The sequence below is a fragment of the Chlorocebus sabaeus genome, chromosome 24 (assembly GCF_047675955.1).
Source record: "Chlorocebus sabaeus isolate Y175 chromosome 24, mChlSab1.0.hap1, whole genome shotgun sequence".
NCBI classification, from domain to species: Eukaryota; Metazoa; Chordata; class Mammalia; order Primates; family Cercopithecidae; genus Chlorocebus; species Chlorocebus sabaeus.
The window spans coordinates 5,819,284-5,840,301 of NC_132927.1; the positions used below are offsets into that span (position 1 = coordinate 5,819,284).

General features: G+C 36.3%; 1 protein-coding gene across 4 annotated transcripts in view; it reads right to left on the reverse strand.

Annotated features, from left to right (window-relative positions):
- Positions 1-720: 720 nt before the first annotated feature.
- Positions 721-21,018, reverse strand: part of PRKD1 (protein kinase D1) — a 355,629-nt gene continuing 335,331 nt past the window's right edge. For all 4 annotated transcript variants that reach the window (XM_073010867.1, XM_073010866.1, XM_073010869.1 and 1 more), the window contains 2 exons: positions 2,526-2,611; positions 721-1,699 (listed from right to left, as the gene is read on the reverse strand). In XM_073010867.1, the coding sequence (XP_072866968.1) occupies positions 1,481-1,699; positions 2,526-2,611 (305 nt within the window). In that variant the 3' untranslated portion in view covers positions 721-1,480. The remainder of the gene's footprint in view (positions 1,700-2,525; positions 2,612-21,018) is intronic.

The window sequence follows — 21,018 nt, forward strand, 5'->3', positions numbered from 1 at the left end:
AAAACAGAGACTAATCACTGGAAAGATAATCTATTGTCCCCTCATTCCTCCAAGTGGAAAGAGTACAGTCTTAACATACTTATCTAATATATTCGAGTGTTTCACAACTCTCATTACATTCTTCCAAACATTAATTACAGTCTTTTATTCTGTTACATAGTACGCTATTCCCATCCTGTTACTAAGGAAAATAACCCACATTATTCACATTATATACCTAAAATCTGTTAGGTCCAATTAGTCTTCTCCAGGCTATAGAACTTCACTTGAGATGTCTTTCTGTTTAGGGATTACTTTCTAGTCTTTACATGCTTTTTTGGTTCACCTCAGAACCATCTTTAGATTATATGAAAAGAAACCAGATCTGATATTCTAATAAATCTCTAGCTTATATTGACTAAATCAGGAAGCTACATTAAGATGCTATTTGCAATATTCCAACTACTCCGAGTCATCCTACCTATGCCTCCAAGCACTCGGTTTGGCTTTGGTCACTTTTCGCTTTGAAAGCTTTCCTTTCTATTAGAAATTAAACCACATGCAAGACAGGAAAGCTTCACTCCCCTTTGAAACATACGTTTACTGCTTCAGAGTACATAAAACTACATTGTAGACTATGAGTTTTTTTCCTGCTGTTTGAGCAGACACTTCTGCTCCTAGTTGGCCTGAAAACCCTAGTGTGAACTATGAATGAAAATAATTCAATCAGGTGGACACATATTTTGACAAGAATATTTTTTATTATTGAAAAATACACAAAGGTGAAAGGTTGCTGAGCAGCTGATTTTCCATAGTACAACAGAGTATTATAAGAAAGAGGGAAATGTATCTGTTATATATGGCAGTTTACATTTCTAAGGCATTTAGGCTTAAGAGCACTAGGTCTTGCACACCAAGGTGCATTGTCTTGAGTTTAAATATACTGAGGCACACGAGGCAGGCAAAGAATTCGAAACTATACATTAAAAACTTGTTCATGCATTTGTGTCTTAGGATTTTATTCCCTACCCTCCTCATTCATTTCTTTTCCACATGAGTTTTGGAGTTGTTCATAGAACACTGGAAATAATCGACTCTTCAAGAGTTTGTTTACAATGACAACACCAATGGGACAAACCTAACAGAACTACTTCACAGATACGTTCTGTCTCTTACCAAAATGAGGCTCCAGTAAGAAAAACACTGATTTGCAAAGGCACAGTGGAGACAGGTTTAATGCATTAAATATAACATGAATCATTCACAATAACAAGTTTCGTGTTTCAGGGAACTTTTGTTAATACAACACAGTTGGTCACACAAAATACAAATGCTTCTGTTGATTTGTCTTGGCAACTCAGATACATCAACAGTGCTAACAGTTTAACAGCTTTGTTCTCATCTGACAGAAAATAATGGCAGTTCTGCAAGGCAAATGTTAAACCTGACCGTATGTATTTATTAGTTCCACAGTGTTTTGACAGATTATAGAAGATGGAACTCAGAGGATGCTGACACGCTCACCGAGGGCTTTCATTTCTGTTTCTTCAGTCTCAGGACTGTCACTGTGGCTAGCACTTGGATTGATCAGGTGTGTGGGGTACTGCAGCCCCTGCTCGCCTGCGTACTGCTCCCACCTCAGGTCATCGCTTTCATGGGTGATATAGCGCTCCCCGATTTTGCATTCCAGCTCTCGCAAATCTAACCAGGTCTGATAGTCCTGAAGAAGAAATTCCAAAATATTACCATAGAGATCATTACGACTCAACGTGCTGTGTCATATGATGTCAGTTTCTGCAATCTGAGTTACCCTTTTCCTTCCACTGTAGCAGCGCTGAATCTTTCATCACGCATCCTCAAGTGACAATGTCGGCACCAAAGCCATCCTATTTGCCTAACCTTTGCAAATACATACTGTGTATATGATACCATGGATCAACGAGTGGGCAATTAATGTTTGTAGTCAAGCAACCAAGAATGTCAGTATTCCTTTGAAATGTAATGCCTACAAATAATCCTTCAGTATTTCAGAGTATTAGTTTTCTAAACTTTAAATTCAATGTGAAAATAATAAATATTTACGTGAACAGAAGCACATGCATATACTTCATATTTGCCATGCATTTGTTCCATACATAATAACCTAGCATTTAAAAATATAGCTTCTAAATGAGTACAGTGTATGACCAGATGGGCATCTATTTGTACATTTATCAGGATTACACATATAGATGCTTTGAAATCTGGTCATCTGAGGTCTGTTATGATCCTTGGTTTATTTATTTATATTTGGTTTTGCCTTTTGGTTTTGGGCTGTGTATGTGTATGTGTGCATGTATCTCCTCTATCAAATTATCCTGGTAGAGAAAAATGTTTAGAAACACTAAATTGTTATTAAATCCTATGAAGTTGCATGCATTTGAGAAAATAAATTGATATTAGAATAATCACACTTTAAAAATTATTGCAAAAGATTTCTAAATATCAAAATCCTATAAATATTTAGAAGCTCATTCAACTAAGAAAACTCAATGATTGTTGTTTACCTGTAGCCAAGGGTGGCTCAAGGTCTTATCCACACTGTAGCGCTTTCTCATTTTTACTTGCAGCAAATTGTTGATAAGATCAATGGCTGAAAAAAATTATCAGTAAAAATAGATGACAAATTTGTAACATATGCATAATTCATTTATAGTTTATTTCACATCTGCTATTTCACACAGTTAAATGCAGCATAGTGACAAGGCACTAGAATAACAAAAAAATAATCCTCTTAAGAATACTGAAACCTTGGCCTTGGCCTTCATTTATTTTGGATACTAAAAAAAAAAAAAAAAAAAGAAGTTAGAAGTAATTATGGAATAGTATGATATGAATTTCAATTGGTCTACTCTTTAACACTTTATTTCAGAAATTTTGTTTATATATACATCATTTAAATATGTCTTACAATATGGGCAGGATAAAACTAATATTCAAGATAAAGCATTTACTAATTTTGTTATAAAACATGCTGAATGTTTGAATACACACAGTGGTTCACACAGTATTGAATTAATGACAGACATCTGACCATCATATTTGTATGGAAAAAATATATCATAACATGGGTAATATGGATCATAACTCATGATAAACTTGGAGCCTGAAAATCAACAGCCCAAGAAGAAAACACTTTAATTGCTTTCACTTTGCTTTTGCTTTCAAAAATAACCAATGTATTGTAACTATATCAGCCTTCATAGACTTTCTAGAGGAAGACAGGAAAAAAGTCTATTTAACAAGAAGTGTTCTCTGAGGGGTTAGAACCACAGTCCCTCTGGCCTAGTACTCTGCTTGTGATTGGGGCGTCTGTGAGTGTAATTTATGAAGAAAAAGTAATACTCATCATTATCTAGTCTGAAAATCATCCTAGTTACCCACAATATCATGTGATGGAGTTCTCACTCTCCTTTTCTGGACATTATATTTTCAGTATATGTCATTAATAGTTCATTATTTACTAAAGTCATTCCCTTACACTTCTCATTCTTATAACTTCCATGTTTCTTTTTTTGAATTTTAGCATTTTCTTCCCAAAAAGAGCTTAGTGAAATCTGCCAACCTAATGGAAGCATTTGTATTTCAGAGAGTTAATTTTTGCCCTTAACCTACCCTAGGCATTATATCTGAAAGATGGCTCTTCCTACCAAAAATCTTGATCAAACAGGTAGCTGATAAACAAAAATGAAAATTAACTCCTCATCTTCCCCAATCACCAAGTATTGAATAGGCAGCTTTGAATCCACTTTTCGGTGTGCATCAACCTGTATGGACCTGAAGATACAGACTGTCGCATGAGACCAGAGGGACAAAGAATGCTTCCTTCAATCAGAATCCTTCCCAGCGTCAGGAAAAGAAAAGTGACTTCTATAGTCTTCTGGTAATTAAGCATCATATCTCTATGGTGCTACTACTCCAAGTATTTGCTTGCCCTGAAGGGCTGTAGAGTCAAATACCAAACAATTATTTGGAGAAACGAAATGCAACAACACACATTTAACTGTTGCCTATGCCTATACACTCTTGCCTTACCTAGGATACATGAGGAAATACAGTACTTAGCACATTTTCATATTCCAAGCATGCGTTCTCAGAGAGCTTTTGAACATATAGTTCTCTCTGTGAACTGCGTATAGGGCATGTGCTTTAAAATATCCATTCACATGATTTACTCACTGGTGAGTAAAGTGCACCTTCCATTCTTGCTGCTGTGAAACCACACGGCAAAAATGGAGGCCAAGGAGTGAAGGGAGAGCTTATGTGCTATTGCAAGCATGCTGCAGCATTACACTGCCCCAGACACTGCAGGGAATACATTCATGGCATTAATTCACTCATTCTGTTCTGAATTCTATAATTAGAAAGGCAGGAGTACAGTAACTCAACAAAAGGTCTGGTTGGTGCCCAAACGGGCCCCAACAGTGAACCACACTGCATAATGGGGAGGGAAGTACTATCAGAGGGGAAACGAGAAGTGTCTGAAGGGAATGGAATAAGTGAAAATGAAAAAATTGTTCTGCTGAATGAAGCATACAATCATTAGTCTGACTACGCCACAGTACCCAACCCAAGTGACCTCAATAAGCACAACAAGGCAATGACAAGTACCTCCAAGAGAAAATGGTTAAGGATATAAGGAGAGAATTAGACGAGATACGTGTGTGTACAAATAAATGTGTATGTGTGTATACATTATTTTGTGGCTTTTGGAAGCACATAACAGAAATAATGAACTATTAAATGTTAGTACCTGTAGCTAAATGTTGGGACTATGGTGTTAGTGAGAAAATAGGTCTGTCATTTGTAGATGAGAATTCTGTTCTACTTGTTACTTTTCTGGAACTCTTAAAACATCCTTTTTATTAATCAAGTTGTATACAATCCAGCATTAACTATACCATCCAAAATGCATTTTGCTAAACATTTTTGAACACAGTCTAGAGTTTTTCCTTCCAATATTCTCTTTACTGGCCATGTCTACATTGCTACAATATTCATGTAATAAAATTGTCTCACATGTATTATGTATGTATAAATCATTCATTTAACTCTTCATTCACCAAATCTTCCTTAATTCTTGTTGGCAATTATTTATGAAATAAAAAGTTAATGATCAAGCCCTGGCCCTGAAAAGCTCACAATCTAGTTACAAAGGCACGTGCATGCCCTTCCCCAGACCACAGATTATATCATGACACAACACACCATTTTGAATCTTTGACCTTTAATTAATATCCTACTCAAAGCAAAAAAAAAAAAAAAAAGTATTTTCTTTTTATAACTTACTGTCATTAGTCCTATTTATGTTTTAGATGCAATGGAGAACTTTATTTTATATGACAATTCTTTACATCTTTGGAGACAGTGACTCATTCGCCTTCATCTCACCTCTATGGTTCCTTCAGATCTTTCAGCCTCCTTAGTCCTCCTGTAACCTTGATTTTAATATTCACTAGCTTTACTCAATGTCCCTGTTAAAATTCAGTAATCATCACTGACCAACATTTTCTTCATTAATGGCCAATTTGATTTATACACAAATATATTATTCATATAGCTTAGGATTGAGGGGTTTTCATTCTTTTTTTAAAAAAATTACATTCATATTCTTATTTAGTCCTTATAACAACCCCCTGAAAGTAGTTATTATTTTAATCTCCATTTTATATAAAAGGAAAACCTGAAGCTTCAAAAGGCCATGTGACTTGGTCAAAGTCAGGCAGCTCCTTGGCAATAGAGCTGAATTTGAAACCCAGGGGGACTGGACTTCAAAGCCTGTGCTCTTAAACACTATGGCAGACTGCAGCCATATTATACCATTAACGCATCATTGTAAGTAGATAATAATCTCAAAATTTAACTAATTTTTTTTTTGTTTTTACAGTCATGATAGTTAAATTCTTAGTTATGTTTCCACCATACTTTTATGTGCTTGAATGCAAGGATGTGTGTATATGTGTATGTGCATCTCTGAGACCATAGCTCTGAATGTGATGACACCCTTGTATCATTAATTCTCCTAGCTTTCTGTCACGTCCACACCGAATAAGCCCATCTGCTATGTATTAATATAATTATTGTAACTTTTTTCAGGATAAGGCTTAAACATAGGGCTTTCTGACTCTATCACAAAAACGCATTACCAACTGCCAGGCCTATCAATTATTCTCTGAGCAAGCCTTAAAAGCAGGCAATGCTTCCTCCTAGAAGTATTCCTATGCAGCTCACATTTACCATCTTCTCCAAAGGCTATTTTAGGCAATTTTTTTTTCTCAAATGCTTTATCATTGAGACACATCGGTTCTTGGTAAGACTCATTCTACCAATCTGGTAACCCTACTTAAAAAATCCTACTTAAAAAAAAGTGCAGTCATTCTGGAATAATACATTTTAAGTAAATTAACACTGACAAATACTGACTTTCAGTCATATCCTTCTAAGGGCCAAGATTTGTTTTCTAAATATCTGCAAATCATCTATTTAATCATTCATTCATTCCAGAATTTTGTCAAGGATAAATACTAAGCTTCTTGTTGAATAATTTCAGAATCCATTCTTTCCCCCTTTTAGAAATTCTACTTGTCTTAAATACCTTGGTATCTCTCTCATTTTGTCTATGATTTATTAAAAATTACCATGGCTCTAAGAGCACATCTGTTAATTTCTTCAATATGCAGTGTGTCCAGCTCTGAATGTTTACCCATCTCATAGCTGCTACTGAGTGCACTTTTGTGATACTTTCATTTCCCATAGGTGCCAGCTCCCAACAGAGACTGTCATATGTAATTTATCAAGGATAAAGACACTAAGACAAGGGAAAGGGGAAGCCAGTAGTAAAGGAGCAGTCAGTCTAGTAAAGCTGGAGAAGTCACAGCAGTCCCAGAAGAGAGCCAACAATGAGGGGAAAAAAGCCCAATGGGGGTCTGCAGTCCGGTTCCAAAACTAAAATCAAAATTCAGAATTTAGATCTAGAGTGAATGTGGTAGGACATGCCTTTGGAACTGCAGGAGAGTAGGGGAGAGGGACAATGGGAGTGACAGATACAAAATTGGGCCATTCTATCAACTCCTCTCAAAAACAAAGTAAAGGAGAAAGGGAACATGGTGTGGCTACGGGAGAGGGAAGTAAGGAGTGGAGCAGAATGAAATGTCATAATCTGGCACAGCTGCAGATTAGGATGCTGGTGCCCAAGTGGGGAAGGGTAGCAGAATGCTGAAACTCCAGTTACCTGTATCTCCACAAGGAGCTGGGTCCTTCAGGAATCTGGAGCTCTATGCAAAAGAGATACTTGGGGAAGAATGCCTCAGAAATTCTTGGTACCCTGTACCTCCTTCTATAAAAACAGCAAAAGGACTATATCCAAATACCTAGGTTTCTTGGGGTAAGATGTATTGCAACACAGTGCGGTCTTTTGGTGGTTTCAGGCAATAAACAGATGACATTTAAATAGCAGAGATGGAACAAGGGCCAAAGCAGTAGGGGAAATGAGAATCCTTTATTCTCTTGGGTTCCCTGTATCTTCTTCCCCTACTATTTTCTCAGTTTGAATACCCCCAACCTCCCACCACTTTGTTCCTGAAGGACACAGGAGTAAAACAGGCAGTGGCTAGTTCATCATTCTTTTTGCAGTAAATATGACACCAACCTTTTTGAAGAGCAGTATAATTATTTTCTGATTATAATTGCTCATTTATTCTGGGGGGTGAGTCTTTCCAACATTATTCTGAGAATTTTATTATCTTTATTCATGTTTAAGCTCAATCCTCTCCTTCCATCTTTTTAATACCTTGTCTTATCTAAAGTTTCTTAAATAGCCACATCCGGGCATGTGGGAAGTCCTTTTTTTTACTCTTCTTATGGAAAAATTTTAAACAATTGTATGGTGTAAATTTCCATTTTAAAATTTTCTCCTCATGAGCAGAGTTTTGTGCTTTATAAAATGTCTCTAGCCATAGATTCACAATAATGTTCCCTACAAATTATAAAAAAAAGATACCTATTTTTTGAAATCTAATGTTTCTTTTGTGCTACAATAAATTTTTGGCTAACACAGTTACTCTCCTTCTAACTTCCTGTACAAAATTTTTTCTCCTTTCCCTATCAGTTTAGAGACAAAAATGTCAGGAAAGCAAAGAGAAAATTTTATCAAACATTCTCTTTTAGCAGAATGGGACTTTCAGCAGATATTAGGATAGCTGAAGTCTGTGTAGCCTATTTGCCAGGTGCACAAGGATACCTGAACAAAGACAAAATTAAATGGTATATGCAGGTGCAGGGGGCCTTATGTTTTAAGACGAAAAGGAGCATTCCATCAGAATATGATAGAGATTCCATTTTTTTCTAACAAGAACAACAAAATACAGAATTATATTTGAAGTTGCACAAACTATATTGCAGTCATTCTCCATTTTAAGGCAAATACCAGTGTGTGGACACAACAGGTTCTGTGTATGCAGAAGGTAGATTTGCAGGTGTCATTGTTGTGGCTAAACTGAAAGGCATCCAAAGCTTGCGGAAAACTCTACAAAAAAAACCTGTAACTGGACATGCTTAAATTCTTAATAGGTTCCCCAGGTCACACCTTTCAATCATATTCCATTTCCCATTTTATTTTCTTTTGTTATTTCAATACATGCCTATCTCCCCACACTCTCATCATTAGATTTTAGCTCCTTTAAGGTCACACAGATTGGGTACTCATTTTTTTGCACATAAGTTTTACAAATATTTTAAGTTAAATATATTTAAACTACAATGCATTAGAAAAATGCTTGCTAAGTAGCATTTGGTAGACTGAATACATTAATTAGAAATTTAAATAGCCATTTTCTTAGCTCTAAATTTCAATACCCATATTGTATGCATATGGTTTGTATATTTTGGCTAAAAATATTTCTGGATGGTAGGGCATCACAACTCTACAAAATACAACAGATCATAAGATCAGTGACTTCTTTTGGAAAATCAGAATGACGCTGAGAGTAACTGCCAGGCAGATTATGTTTATTTTACAATGTGTATTTTTCAGGCAGGAAATCACCTGTGAAACCGCAAGGCTGATCTCTTTTGTCAAGACACAATACATTTTTCCCTGACTTCTCTCCATCCCAAAATATTCAGGTATCTTTTCAAAATAGAAACCAGATGAGAACAATCATTCTGGTGATAGAGCCATTGCCAATCAACCTTCAAGCTCCTTGCCTTTAGGCAAGTGTTTTCTTTTTCCCTTTCAATTCTGCCTCACTGCCTGTCACAGTGCAGTGCTTAGTACTTCTCTCCCTTTGGCTTGCTTCATGCTGATGGGAAGTTGTGTGTTTATTTTAAAAATCGTTTTGCAACCCTTCACATTCCAGCTCTCAACTCAGCATGCTGTTGCTCAGCAACACTAACTGGGACGCTCCTCTCAGGGACTGAAACCAGAGGCTGCCGGCAGCAAACAAGGCCACTGGAAATCATCATCTCACTCGCTCCGGAGTCAATTACTGGAATCCAATGAAGTGCAAGACCTTTAGAGCCTCGAGTAGGCATCTTTCCTTTTTCAGTTCTTTCCTCTGTAGAAAGTTATTCTATCAATGGTTACTCCTTTGCTTTTCATCCAATTTCATTTCCTCCTGAAAACTGGGGATATGATCTTGGAAATCATAAATTGTTTAAACACAACCATACCGCAACCTCCAAACTGAAGCCCAATTGATTCAAACTTTAAAGAAGAAATCAAAATATATTTATATTATTCTGATCGTGTTCATATTGGACTTTGTTTCATTTTAATGAGCTATGCATATGGTTTGCATAATTTGGCTAAAAATATTTCTGGATGGTAGGGCATTACAACCTTACAAAATATAACAGATCATAAGATCAGTGACTTCTTTTAGAAAATCATAATGACGCTGACAGTAACTGCCACGCAGATTATGTTTATTTTACAATGTTCGTTTTAATGGACTGCACACTAAAATCCTTTGGGAAGTTTTATTTTTAAATACTGATACCCAAACCAAAGGTCAAGTGAAAATCTTTAGGAGAGGATATTGGTATTTGTATCAGTATTTGTAGAAGTGCCTCAGGTGTGTGCAGCTAGAGTTGAGCACGACTGTGCTAAGTAGTGTTTCTCTGACTTTTACATACATATGAAAAATAGTTAAGAGATCTGAAACTGAAGATTCTGATTTGGTAGTTCTGAGGTGGGGTCTGATAGTCTGTATTTTAATGGCTACTAGGCAATCCGATATTGCTGGACTTCAGACCACATTTTGAGTAGCAAGGAGCTAGAGGTATGAGAATATTGATAGTGGTTAAAAACTGGCTTAATATTGCCCAAAGGGTCCCTGAATAGATGGACATAAATATACAGAAAGCTATCTAATCACAGAGGTATCTGTCCTCAGCTCCATCTTGTTCAGTATCTGGAATGAAGAGATAGAAGGGTTTAAGCATAATTTCTGCTCAGAAGTTGCCAACACGAAGAGCAAACAAGTTGGATTACACAAATAATTTCCCAATAACTACAGACTGGAGCAATGGGCCATGCTAGTAAATAACTTAAAGGAGACAATTGAAACTATGTCCTCTATTTAGGTCCTTCTCTCTCAGTCTCCTCAAAAGGACTAAGTACAGAATTGGTAAATCTGGCTTATCAAGAATATATGTAAGAATGAATTCTGGGTTCTAAATCCACAGTAAACTCAGTATGAGTTTATTTATTATACCCAAATCAAATGTTATTTTATGTTGTGCTAACAGAAATGTGTACTTTGTAATGAGGGAAGTAGTAGTTTCACTTTACTCTCTCTGTTTCGCTCTTGTTGCCCAGGCTGGAGTGCAATGGCATCTTGGCTCACCGCAATCTCTGCCTCCAGGGTTCAAGCAATTCTCCTGCCTCAGCCTCCTGAGTAGCTGGGATTACAGGCACCACACCTGGCTAATTTTGTATTTTTAGTAGAGATGGGGTTTCTCCATGTTGATCAGGCTGGTCTCGAACTCCCGACCTCAGGCGATCCTCCCACCCCGTCCTCCCAAAGTGTTGTTATTACAGGCGTGAGCCACCATGCCTGGCCCACTTTACTCTTAATTAGACTCATCGACCCTTAAGTCAGATCAGTCCTGAGGTTTGACTATAAGAGAACGTAGATAAAGCAGAGAGTGCTTCTGCTACAGTGAACAGGAGGGTGAATATAAAAAACTAAGTTGTGCAGGAGAAGAGAAGGCTAGGGGAGACATGATGACTGCTTTCAAAACTGAGATGAATCTTTATTTGGAAAGGGTTTGGGCTTGTTCTATCAGTGTGTATAAATACATGAACATTTTTGTTCATTGTTTTGGGGTCAGATTAAAAAGACACTGGGCTGCTCATGAAATTGTGTATTTTCCATCACTAGAACAATTTAATAACATTCTAGATAACTAGTCAGTGGGTTGGCACTTGGGAGCAGTATAGGGGTTAGATAAGATTTTATTTTGAAGCATTATTCTTTGTTGTTATGGAAGAAAGCAAACTTACAGAATATTTAACCTTTGTTGATCCTCTATTCAGACATCTCCACACATACTTAGGTGTCATATATTTCAACTAAACTATGATGTACATTCAGAAGTGAAACTTTAACTTTGTAACTGAAATATACAGGAAGTATTTCTATTTTGAATGGCAAATAAGCAGCCAATTTTGAGCATTTACAATGCCAATGTGCTTGCTAAAACCTCTGAGCAGTTTCTCTCTATAAATATCATTTGTTAGAGAAAATCTCATTAACTGTATATTACTTGCTATCAAAATAAATGATTCTTTTCCTAATGGGACATGCTTTGCAGATATTACCTTATTTGGATTTTGAAATATGTATACATAGGTATATATGTAAAAAAATCACTCTACTGGTAGATATTTTTCAAAGCATTGTATGCCTTTGGCTCATAATTGTAAAGTTCCTACTAATTGTATAAAATTAATATTCTTTTATTAAAATTAAACATAATTAATTCCAGAATCTTGAGATTGTTTAGAATGTTAAACCCCATTGGAGGTTCTGACCTCCATAAGTCACTTTATCTTATCAATTCTGATTAAATTTCCTGGCAACCAGTCAGCATTTTTAAGCAGTTCACTGGCTAGTCTCCTCGCCTCTCCTCCATGCCGTTATGTCTGACAGTGTGTTAATATGTTGACAAATCAATCTATTCATAAATATTCAGCAGGCTCGCTGGATCTGCAAGGCTCATAAACTGTTACAAACACAGTTTAATTATTAAAATGACAATTGTCTTTCTTTTGTTTCTCGTACCATTGGATTTCTGGGTCTCATCTACCCGAGCCTTATTTTCAATGGGGTTATTTTTTTGTTTTGAACAATATGTTGTGAAAGAGGGACCTACAGCTGGTTCCTTTTCATGGCAAAGTGCTACTTCCAACTTAAGTGTTTAACGTTCTGGAACACTGTTGGATTTTGAAAACATACCATGTGGTAATGGTGCTAGGCTTTTATTTAGCTTTGCTTTGTGTTTGTACTGGCTGTATTTTTCAATCTCCAATTTCTAGAGAAAAACACACTTGTGACCAATTTTATTTGAATTTACCAAGTTGAATGGCAAAAATATTTTAAAGAAAATTAAGATGCCTTGATAAATTTAGTGGTATATTATGATAGCCATTCTATGCCTTGAGATACCATGTATTCTATATTCTATAGTTGAGGATTGAGACCAATTGGAAGAATAAATTATAGCTGTGCTTATCAGGAAAAAGAAGCATAAATACTACCATGGAGGTTGCCAGAGCACACAAGTGGAAGGAACTTGCGTCGCTGTTTGCATCATCACAATCTGATAATTCTGCCTTTAGTGCACTAAAGGCACTAAAGGCAGAATTATAACATTATGATGCACTAAAGGCATTTCCTATGCCTTTGCATTAAACCTAAAGTGTGTGTGTGTGTATGTGTCACCAAATGTCAAGGCTTCCTGTCTGGTCTCAATTCCTGAGAATACCGACAAACCATGTGACTCTGAAGCTGAGCAGAAACAACTCAGCAGGTGACTCGGGAATAGGTGCTTCTTCAGACTTCACCTGAGAACACAGAAAATGATCTTTTGTCTGCAGGGGTCAGGGGCTCATTGTGAGACAATTTCCGAGGCTGCCTCTGTGTTGATTACTGCCTGCTTGCCTCTCTAATGGCATATAAAGGAATATCAAAACTCAGAAGGAAAAAAATAGCAACTTCTCTGGGAATCTTCATGGCCCATTACTAACCTTCCTCAAATTTACTGTGTATCTCTAATTGAACACATCAATTCAATTTGATAATGGAAATGTACTATGACTCTAACAAATGCTTTCCAATCCATCACTACAGGTCTGTCATCATTTTCCTAGTGAAATGACTTGCACTGAAGCAAATTATATCTCACTTTACCAACTATACAATTCATATCGCTTGGTTATCTGTGTCATTTCTTTTCCTCTAAGAATAAACTCTGTGGAAAACAACAGCTATATAATCAAGTCAGCTGTAGGGAAAAATCATTTACGATGTGTGTTAAAATTCTGAGCAAATAAAGGAATGTAGGAAGACAGAATTCATTTGACCTTCACACTTGACTATTCTTCTTTGTGTGGACAGGATAGTTGAGTAACTGAAGATTGCATCTTTCTTCAACTGCTCAGTCACACTGCAGCGATTACAGAAAAAGAACTGTAATCCTACAGCTCCTGAGTGAATATTTACATATAAATATTATACATTATTTATTTCAAATTTTAGACACCTTTTAGACCATGTATGGAAGAATTAGAGTTCTACAAAAGGTTGTACTCTATTTACTCCATTTATCTTTCACGCCATGACCTTTTATTAGTTTTTTAATGAAAGTTATTGTATGCACCTGATAAAGGATCTAAATCAGTAAGACATGTACAAAAGCAAAAACAAAAACAAAAACAAAAAACTCTTATATCTCATTATTGGACCTGCTTTCTAGAGACTACCTATTTTAAATATTTAAAATTCTTCTTCTAATTAGCTCCATACCTCTAAATAATAACTGCAGTATCTTCTATACTTGTTTCATTGACCCTAAACTAGTGCTGCTCAAAGTGATCTAGGAATCAGTGCTGGTCTGAATTGTTTGTAATCAATCAATGATGAGATAAGTATATAAAGTGAGACTAAGTCTTTGGAAATTTTTATAGCTATTTAACATTGCTGTCATATTTTAAATACATTTTACAAAGTACTGGTCCATATGTTTAGAAATTGAAATAAAACTGGTCTTTATCACAGAGAGTTTGAGAAGAACCACTTTGAAAAAGTGTGATTTCTTTCCATCACAGATGAATAATTTCATTCCAGTTTTTCCTATCTTACTGTTTTCCTCTTTCTCCCAAATAATTTAGATATGTTAAATTATAGTAGTGGCCACCTTTGTAACTTAGAATAGTGCCTGGCACACAGTATGGAGGATATTAGATAATCTATGTGATAGTTACTAAAAACTTTAAGCTTTGATGGTTAAATTTTATGTTAAATGATACACATAAACACACATAACACCACTCATTTACTTTGGCAGAATCCCATCATGAACTCGGTGGATGTGAGAGCTCTTACGGCTCTCTTCATTTCTTTGTTCTCCTTATTCCTGGTGTTGTAGAAGTTTCATTATTCATATTCTTTTGCATAATTATAGTTAACTCAGACATGCTTGATTTACAGGTCACATAAAACTTAAAATAAATAAGCAATATGTGGAGCAAGTTATATATAATTATTAACTGATAAATTCTAGGTTATAACCCTTACCTCCTATCGCCTGTAACCCGAAATCTTTAAACCTATACCCAAAGGAGAATTTAAGTATTAAAGAGATTCTCTTTTCCTACATTCCTTTATTCCACTTATTTATTTACTTTTTGAGACAGAGTCTGGCTCTGTCGCCCAAGCTGGAGTGCAGAGGCACTTGTACCCTCTACCTCCTGGGTTCAAGCGATTCTCCTGCCTCAGGCTATCAAGTAGCTGGGACTACAGGTGCGCGCCACCACGCCTGCCTAATTTCTGTTATTTTCAGTAGAGATGGAGTTTTCATGTTGGCCAGGCTGGTCTTGAACTCCTGTCCTCAGGTGATCTGCCCGCCTTGGCCTCCCAAAGTGCTGGGATTACAGGCATGAGCTACCATTTCCAGCCCCTACATTCCTTTAATTGCTTAAAATCATGACACATATGTTAGTTGCATCTTTACTGTACACGACTTTGTTATAAAACCTTTTGTACTTCCCTGGAGTTTATAGCTGTTTCTTCTTTATTCCTGACAAAAGATACTTGTGCTTTTTTCTGTATTCTCACTATTTTCGTGGCAATCTGTACTACAATATATTTGACATTTTGAACAAGTTACATGTCCTGATATTGTATATCTGATAAAGATGATATAGATACAAAAATATTTTAGAAATGACAGAAATTCATAAATGATTTTACAAATTTTATAATGTATCTAACTTTGAATATCAGAAACTTAATTCAAAATTGTTTTAGAGTTCTAGATTATTTCAGGGGATCTGGGCTCTAGAGCAGCAGTTTTGAAAGGGTAGTCCATGGACCGTGGACTTCTTATGCTGTCAGTACAGAACAGCAGTTTAAGGAGGTAGAGCCTGGGAACCTCCATTTTTAACTAGCTCCTCTAATTAACTGCTGGCATGCTAAAGTTAAAAAATGCCTGCTATAGATCTATAGCTAGGCCATGACAGGTTGTTTAAAATAAGGCATTATCAAAGAGGCTCTTTGGCAAAATTATTAGAAATCTCCTGCCTTACAAATATGCTTGTTTTGAGTAATAGCTAGTTTTTCCATTTTGAATTTTTAAGCTCCACACCCCTGCGACCTACTTCTTAAGTCACAGACTGAGTCTTGCTTGCAATTTCCTGAGGTTTTTAGCACTGTCTGGGATTTACCCTTATGACATACCAGACACTACACACATGAGGGATATCTTGATCTATTTCTTGTTCTTGTTTTTAAAAATATGATGAAAGGAGGGGCATGCTGGTAAACGATAAGGTGCAATTCTCCTTAGTTGTACCTGGTCATCTAAAAATACGTTAAAGTGATACTGAGCTGCCCTTTCCACAGATAAAGTAAATTTAAAGCGAATGTTTAAAAATAGGTACACAAGTTCTTTCAAGGAACCGAGAAAGGTAACAAAATGAATGTGCTGACCACTAAGCCTAACCCAGTATGAGATAAAGTTGGAGATGAGGCAAGGCCACGTCTAATTACTGATGGGTAGCGAGGGATATAGTGGATAACAAATGACCACTGACACGGCCATAATGATGAAATGAAATATGGTAGAACATACAACACTGCCTTAGGATAGACTGAAATGTTCCCACACTCTTTCCCCATGATGAGCTAGACTCTCCTTTTGTGCAACTGTTTGTAAACATATAATTCATGCTGGAATGTTTCATTTGTATGCATGCATTTTTATATAGTTATATATGCATAACTATATATATAATGTATGTATGTATTTTGTTATATATTGTTTATAATGTATTTATTTTATAATAATTTATATTACTTAACTATAGTAAGTTATACATAAATGCATTCAGTTATATATCTTTATACACAATTATAGTTTTATATATATGAATGCTTACATTTATAAAAAACTAAATACATACATACAGATAGAAGAAAAGATTGTAAAGTGACTGGGACATGGAAAATTATCAATATTTAAACTAATATAGACATGCCAATCACTGTGCTAAGCAGTTTCCAGCACAATCTCATTTAATACTTACAATAACCCAGTAAGGTAGGAATTAGCATCACCATATCAGAAAAGAAAACTGAGACCTAAGAGAACAAGTAATGTGGATGAGATCACCAAGATACTAAATGGTACAGCTCACAACTCAGTTCTTTATCACAGTGTGATCCTATTTCCCAGTACTTTTAGAAATTATTAAAATTTGTGTTACTACTCTAGCTCTATGCCTGTGAAAGCATTTTAAAAATTTAATGTGACAGCATGGCTAAATCCATTAGAAAGATAATCAAGAGGATGTCAATATCCTGCATAAGAGCATCTGCATTGGAGCCAGCAGACAGGATTTGTACCCTGGCCCAACCCAGACAAGCTACTTAACCCTCTATGCCTGCATTACCTAATCTTCAAAATGCAAACAATAATAAAACAATCCTCTGAGTAAATACTCAAACGCTGGGGTCATTAAACAAATTCACATATGTAGTGTTTAGAATAGTGCCTGGCTACAGGGCAAATGCTGTAAAAGTGTGAGCTATTCACATTTTTTCTTTCATCATTTAATTAATTTCACTATCTCCATTTTACTGGAAACACGATTTGGTAAGTTTTCTTCAAATTTTCTCTCATTTTTCAAGTCATACCTTATTTTGCACCCAAAACATCTATTTTTATAAAGGACATCTGTTAATGCTTTTGTGATTGTTTTTAGCCTAGCATCTTTTCCCTGCAGGAACTTCCTTCCTCCACCTGGAGGTTGTCATCATCATCCATATGGCCAATCAGAGCCAGGCTCCTGGGGCTGCTGAATGATTGTTCCCTGGGTATTAAGGGAGTTAACCATAGCCAATCAGTGCCCCTTCCAGAGACCCTACAGCTATGGAGAGATGATCCCTCTTCCATTCTGATTCATGGACAATAAGTAGCACATAAGCTTGGAGCTGCTAGGGTATCATTGCTTTAAGAAGTCATCTTAAAGTAAAGCAGAGGTGAGAGATGGCGAAACAATAACACTTGAGCTTTAAGATCTAGCTGAATCAGAGGTTTACCTTTTGGACTTCCCAGTTGCATGAGCCAATAAAGTATCTTATTTGCCTAAGTTAGAGATAGGTTTCTGTTATGTAAACACAAGAGTCCTGTTAATTCATTGATAAAGTATTAGCAGGCATATATCCAGAATGCCAATACTCAGCTTATTAAATCATCTTAGCGGGAATAATTAATGAGCAAAATATTCTGTAGCTTCCTAAATATCAAGCCATAAGAAATAAGCACCCTTTTGGTATACAACAATGTATAGTGTAAAGAATGGAGACAAATTATAAATGATTTCCAGTCTAAGCCCTTGATTCCAAGCTCATGAAACCTCTCTGGGTTCTCTCTAACGCAGATACTAAATCAAATCACTTATCAGAGGATTGCTGTGAGGATCAAGCAGTGCAAGGACTACTCAAGTACCCCAATATATAGGTATCATATTGTATCAAGTCAACATCTACAATAACAGAAAAAATTCATAATAAAGAAATTTGTAATTCTGACACATCTATGCAAGTTATTAAGATCTTACCTTACAACATTTTCTTTTGCTTTTTCATACCAGGAAAAAAAAAATACATTACAACTAGTAATATGTCCAAAGAACACTAAGGAATCCTGCACATCGTTTCTAAAATGATACAATCAATTTTTGGTTACCAGCCAGGGCAAGTGCTTAGTGTTCTGCTGTCTTCCTTCTGATGCAAATTCTTGGCTCACCCCACGCCTGCCTTTATAGATGCCTTTCATAACCTTTATCTCATTCAGTCTTTGTTAAAACCGCATTATGTAGGCGGGAATCATTTCCCACTTTACAGTTGAGGAACTGAAGCCCAAGGAAGGTAAGTGATGACTACTCAGAATGGCAGACAGGACTCTCTATCTCAAACTACTCGACTGTTGACATTTTATCTTTGGCAAAATCGTGGAGGTGCTTGGGTTTTTATTTCCCTGGATCTGGATTCTTAGTGTTTCTGGTGTGGTTTAAAGTATCCTGAGACTAAAAATTAATCTAATATCAGTTGTGACCACCCTGTGCCAGATACTATTAATAGTTTTGCTGGTGTGTTTGTCAGGTCCTACATGCTTAAAATTAAAATTATTTGGTCTCAACTCCATTATAACTTCTAATGATGGAATTATTTGTTCTCAATATGATAATGGGATAGAACCTGGGCCAATAACCACTTTTGTGACACCTTAACTGATATTATGATGTAATTTAACTAACTTTTCTCTATATTCAAGCATGAGTTCTATGCATACATCAGCAGCTAGATAACTTTTTTTGCCATCCAGAGCTTTAGTTCGCAAACAGTATAATGCCTGTGCCTCAAAGGCAAGAGTGAGCCATAAGGAGGTACTGAGTCATTTGGAAAACTGAGGGTTCTATCTCCCATATGAGCTGGTCTCCATATCACTTCATCTGAGTGGTAGGAAATTTTTAGTGCTTAGACATTTCCATAGCCAAGTAAAATGTGTACTTCCTAGTCAAATATAAATGCCTTTTGAATTATCCTGTATAATTCCCTCTCGCTAAAATGCTATGTCTCTTTCTTTCTATTCTTCACTGACTGGCCTAAATTCTATCTCCTCTGAAAGTGGAGTCCTAACTGGTAAAGTCCACAGTGATTCTCCTTCCCCTGAACTTGGAGGCCCTGATTTTCCACCTAGGTAACAATTCAAGGAAATAAATTATTATCTTATCCAACATCACATAACTCGTCTCCCCAACTAACATTCAAGTTCTGTGAAGCACATCTGATGTTCTGTCCTCTACTTTCGTATTACCTACTGCGTATGCGTATTGTGGTTTCCCAACAAGGGTTTCCTGAGCCTTTGACATCTAGTCCTCTGGTGCCTATTACTAGTGATAGTTAAAAGTTCATAATTTGTAACTATTCATTTCTGGCCTGAATAGGTTTTGTCTTAATAGGCTATAGCTATATAGCAAGTCAAATTTTCACAAAAGCAGAGAGAGGGGCATCATTTGTTCCACTACTCCAAGAAAAAGGGTTTAAAAACGTGAAGGTTATTTCCCCAACGCCCAGTTCCTGTAGAACAGGAAAGTGTCTGATTGGCTTCAGTGGTATTCCAGATTTGCGTTCTGATAACAGGATCAACTTATTTTGCTGGATCTCTGAATGAGCAGTATCAGGCATAATGGTGAGCTCTATTTAGATGTAATGTTTCCTAACAAGGGTCACAAGGTTATTTGATAATTCTGTCTCCTGAGAAAGAAACATAATTACACTTTACTTTTCATCTTTGTTGAATTGTGAAAAATGTTTAATTATTCCTTTGGCAAACATGGTAGTTCTTTTGTAGGCCACAGTTTCCTTTAAGATATATCCATCTACCTATGATTTACAACTAATTAGAGGATGTTAAAGGTTGTTGCTAATGGTAACTTAAAGCTCTGATAATGGATAGCTCTTGGCATTTAATACCAACAGCAGTCTAAGAACTTAATTTCTCCTAGGCAGTTTATACATTCTTTTCTCATTGCTATACCAACATATGCAGTAACAGACGTCACATAAGAGATGTTTACAAATGTACTAGCCTTTTTACATGGTGAACGTCCGAACAAACAGAATGAACCTAGAATGAGATATTGCCGGTAAACTAGAAAAGAAGTAGGGCTACTAGTGAAAGAAGTATGTTCAGACTTCCTGGGTATGAATTGTACCCCTGCTACTTACTAGCTTTGTATTTTAACCAGTGGTGTCACTTCTCTCTCTCTTTTTTTTTTCTTTTTGAGACAGAGTCTTACTCTGTTGCCCAGGCTGGAGTGCAGTGGTGCAATCTCAGCTCATTGCAACCTCCGCCTCCCGGGTTCAAGTGATTCTCCTGCCTCAGCCTCCTGAGTAGCTGGGACTACAGGTGTGTGCCACCATGCCCAGCTAATTTTTGTATTTTTAGTAGAGACAGGGTTTCACCATATTGGCCAGGCTGGTCTCGAACCTCTGACCTCATGATCCACACTTGAAATATAGCCACCATAGTAACACCTATCTTATGGAATTTTTATGAGAATTAAATACACTCCAACGTATGTTAACGGAGGAACTTGTTTCCGAAGTACTGAATGAGTCACTTTTTCTGCCCTGTCAGTCCCTGCAATTTCTTTTAAACAATCTTTTTTCCTTTAAGAGGAAGGAAGTGATTATTAAGAATATAACT